Source organism: Limulus polyphemus, unplaced genomic scaffold, assembly GCF_000517525.1.
Source record: "Limulus polyphemus unplaced genomic scaffold, Limulus_polyphemus-2.1.2 Scaffold3029, whole genome shotgun sequence".
NCBI lineage: Eukaryota > Metazoa > Arthropoda > Merostomata > Xiphosura > Limulidae > Limulus > Limulus polyphemus.
The window spans coordinates 31,113-35,436 of NW_013668639.1; the positions used below are offsets into that span (position 1 = coordinate 31,113).

The 4,324-nt window shown below is 34.1% G+C and overlaps 2 protein-coding genes across 2 annotated transcripts in view; both read left to right on the top strand.

The window, feature by feature from the left end:
- Nucleotides 1–2,695: 2,695 nt before the first annotated feature.
- LOC111088037 (collagen alpha-2(IX) chain-like) overlaps nucleotides 2,696–4,324 on the top strand; it is an 8,572-nt gene continuing 6,943 nt past the window's right edge. Inside the window, exons 1-2 of the mRNA XM_022396837.1 lie at nucleotides 2,696–2,749; nucleotides 3,061–3,127. Of these exons, the coding sequence (XP_022252545.1) occupies nucleotides 2,696–2,749; nucleotides 3,061–3,127 (121 nt within the window). The remainder of the gene's footprint in view (nucleotides 2,750–3,060; nucleotides 3,128–4,324) is intronic.
- Nucleotides 3,067–4,324, top strand: part of LOC106468501 (collagen alpha-5(IV) chain-like) — a 53,842-nt gene continuing 52,584 nt past the window's right edge. Inside the window, exon 1 of the mRNA XM_022396836.1 lies at nucleotides 3,067–3,127. The gene's annotated coding sequence lies outside the window, so the exon portion shown is untranslated. The remainder of the gene's footprint in view (nucleotides 3,128–4,324) is intronic.

A 4,324-nucleotide genomic window follows, 5' to 3' on the forward strand; every position in this document is an offset into this window, starting at 1 on the left:
TTGTACAAGAACTGTAAGTAGTGAATGTTGGTTCTTACAAGACTGTAAGTAGTGAACGTCGGTTCTTACAAGACTGTAAGTAGTGAACGTCGGTTCTGACAAGACTATAAGTAGTGAATGTTGGTTCTGACAAGACTGTATGTACTAAACGTTGGTTCTAGTGCAGACTAAGCAGTCGAATGTTATTTTCATTCGTCTCTATTTCTGTTAAAACCTTCTGTGATTGTAACTTGAGCACATATTCAGTTTATAACAATATATGCCACGTTGTACTTTATTTAATTTTTCTGTTAGTTTATGTAATTCGAAATGTCAAAAAGGCTTTAACTATGATTTTATATAATTTAAAATGCGATGTTTACTACCATTATTTGTTTGGTTTCTCTCGTGTTTTATTGAAAACATCACTTCCTTACATTCCAGAAAAAAAATAGTAAAAAATGAAAAATAAAACATTAAATTAATGTTTAAGAATTCGAAATATTTTGTATATATTTCTAAGAGTGATGTTACTTGCAAATTTGCCAGGAGAGAGATTGAGTAAAAACTACAAATCAAATGCATAGCTTGTGATATTAAGAACCCTAGGATATAATGTTCAGAGCCGTAGTTTCAAATGTTAAGAACCATAGTTTTAACGTTAACAGTCTTAGCTCCTAATGTCTAGAGTCATAGTTTCTAACGCTATGATCCTTAGTTTTTAATGTCTAGAACCATAGTTTCTAATGTTCAGAGCTCTGTTTCCTAATTTCCAGAAGCATAGTTTCTAATGTTCAGAGCCCTATTTCCTAATTTCCAGAACCATAGTTTTAATGCTCAGAACCTTAGCTTTTAATGTCCAGAACCATAGTTTCTAATGTTCATAGCTCTGTTTCCTAATTTCTAGAAGCATAGTTTCTGATGGTCATAGCTCTGTTTCCTAATTTCTAGAAGCATAGGTTTAATGTTAAAATCCGTATATGTTGCTGTTATCAACCATAGTTGCTAATGCTAAGGGCGGTCAAGAATCTTTAGTGACTTTCGAAACGGAGTTAAATTCATCAGCTGTGCCTGTTTAGTGTGATATAATTCAATTATGATTATCGTAATTTGACATTTTCAGCTTTAATGGTGAAACATAGTGGTTCAAGTTGAGGCTTAGTTAAAGTAGTTTAGTTTATAAATAATCCTCTTTTCGAAGAGTTTCCTCGTTCGAACTTCACCCCATCATCTTAAGGCGTTGGTTGAGGAGTGCATGTCGTGTTTGACCATCCTACATCATCGATAATCATCATGTTGATAGAACTATCCACTACCTTCTTTACACTCACCTTGAATTTATTAAGTTTGTGAGAGGGCTTAGATTTCAGTGTTTTCCATTAACTGGCACCAGATGGAGCCCAAGCGATAACTCTTAAATAAAATTTATTTTCTCTCCTGCTGTTAGTCTGAAACAGATAGCAGCTTAAGGCGTAAAAAGTGTTGAAATTTGTGGAGAAAAGCAAATATTTTTCTTTCGCTAGCTAAGATAACAAAACAAACACAGGAATTATCAATGTTAGCTATAAGTATTATAATACATACGAAGGTGCATTGCAGTGTACTCCTAGAAATGTAGTAATTATAGCTTAAGTCTGTGGAAATGTAGTGGAAAGAAACGAAAAATGCGTTTCTGCTTTAATTTTAACGTGCCTATTGGAATGAGCTTGAGTAAACATTAAATTACTGCTTTAAGTTCTTAATCAACAAACAAGAGCAAGCAGAGAGATTACACACCTTCTTCCCGCCACTCAGAAAATCCAGAATGATGAACGTTCCGGGTCATTTTTTTAAATTTTTTTTTGTGGTATGATGAGGAGTCGCAACCTTAATGTGCTCTTGAAATTTGGTACAAATTCGATCACGCTTTACAGAGTTAACTCTAAAACTGCAAAAATACCCCATATCCCCATTATAAAAAAAATGCGGATTTGGATCCAGACTAAATGTGGGGAGGACCGTCCCATACTGACTTCCCATGTTGTGTAAAATGTTCGTGTACGTCGGTTTATTAATTTTCGTGATACGCGCGCGGAAACACAAAGAGAAACATACACGGACCCGATTGCAATACCCTCTCCCCCGCCCCCCTCCGGAGGCGAGAGTAACAAGCATGGTGAAATTTAAATATTCGAAACAAAAATAATTGTTACGCTTGGTAGTACCGATTGCTATATGTGTAAGGCCTCATTCGTGTAGAATTCCTACTGAAATACGTATGGTATGAATAAAGCAAAGATGAAATTCTGATTGAATTTAATCTTTGGAGCAGAATCGAAATTACTTCTATGGAAATAGAGATTGTTAAATATTAAAATATTTCAATTCTAAGAACCCATGAGTGAAAGCAAAGGAAAATTTGATAAAACATGTCAACCACATCTGCCATATCCAGTGCCGACGAGGCCTTTCGCACATTACCAAGGTTCATTAGGACGGCTGGAACACGCCAAAGTTGTGGTTCAGGCGCTATATATATATCAATAATTTTCATGCATAACAGCTGCCATGAGTAATTTAAGATTAAGAAAAATAACTGAGTCATATTTAAAGATCATACAATGGAAATACTACACGAATATTTTAATTATTTTAATATTAAAATGTGCCATTCGTGGCCTAATGGCTAAAGGCTACGCATCAAAAGATCCAAGATTCGGATCCGTAATATGCCGCTATGGCTCGTCATAAAAATAATAGTCAATCCCGATATTTGGCCAAGAATGGTCGTGTAGGTGGCGGGTAATACTGATTGGTTGTTCTCTCTCTCTGGTCAACAGTGTTAAATACCTGAACCTTCTCTGACCTGGTAATTTAATCAGTGTGTTATGTAATTTCTAAATGAAAATACCAAATGCATACCAATATTTAATAAAATAATAATTCAGGATTCAGTTAATGGGCTGCATGTTTAAGTTATTTCTCTAACATAACAGGAGACGATGATGATGTTGTGCTGTAGGGTCATCACGGTTTGCTGAGATTTAAAAATTGTATACCTTTCTAAACTAGAGAATTGTAACAATGTTTACTTCTTCATAGTTACCCGACTACGAGGAAGAAGAGTTGACGTCATTTAGTGGAGAGGAAAATGGTTCTGGTTCTCAAGGTGAGTCATGCGTTGAATGTTAAAATAAACTACAAACTCTGGGAACACAAAAAAAGAACACAGCGCCCTCTATAATTATGTTCTGGTTGTCAAAGTGCGTCATGCGTTGAAAGTTAAAATAAACTACAAACTAGGAGCACAAAAAGAACACAGCGCCCTCTATAATTATGTTCTGGTTGTCAAGGTGCGTCATGCGTTGAAAGTTAAAATAAACTAGGAACACAAAAAGAACACAGCGCCCTCTATATATATGTAAAATTATGATAATTTCACAGTTGTATATCTCGCAGTGTATTACAACTGTTTTCATAGTTATTATTTCAACCTTCGTTTTAGTAAAAGGTTACGGGCCGTTGGTTTAAAAATGTACGTTCTCTAGTAAAAATACGTTATTGATAAACTTTAAATGTTGGAACTATTACTAGAACGTATTATATTTATGTTATAACTGAGGCAGACGTGTTAATTGCCTCTTGTGATAGTTTGTTTGCCTTAGGACTTTTATATCTTTTTTTTTTTCACAAATAAAACAACTAACTTTCTATGAAAAGATTTTCCAAAACGTTTGGATGACAAAGTTTATACTATCAATGATAAATACTTACTTATATAATGCTTGGAGACGGCTTGAATGGGTAACGAAGAAAAACTTTAATGTACGTTTGACATAACAGCAAATGTACAATGTTTCGACAAGGTTTTGTCATCATCAGGTACTTACTTCCTTATATATTCCGTATGTAGCTTGCGCCATCTATTAATTCCAGCATATCAAAAAAATCAAACTCTTAGGTTGCCAATTATAAATTTACGCAACAGTTTTTTTTTGTGTGTGAGTTTAAAAAACTATTATTTCTTATTATGTAATGTTACGTAATATATCAGAATAGTTCAAAAATTCGAAACAGATGACCTTTTGTGATGTTTCTTGTGTAATGTTTCATAACAAATAAAGGTTTCCAAGAATGTTTTTGACTCGTTTCAAAATTTCAAACAATTTATCGACGTTATCATCGCAAACACGAGTGATTTTAAAACCCCACCGCCTTTTCTTGATAATTAAAAAATGAAGTAAAGAGCCACTTTTGAGACCATCTTAGAAAGGCTTAAAATCTTTGATATGTTGTTTAGGCAGAGTATTCATAATGAATCTAAGTTTCAAACGGACAGCAACTGCCTGTTGTAGAAAACTACAAA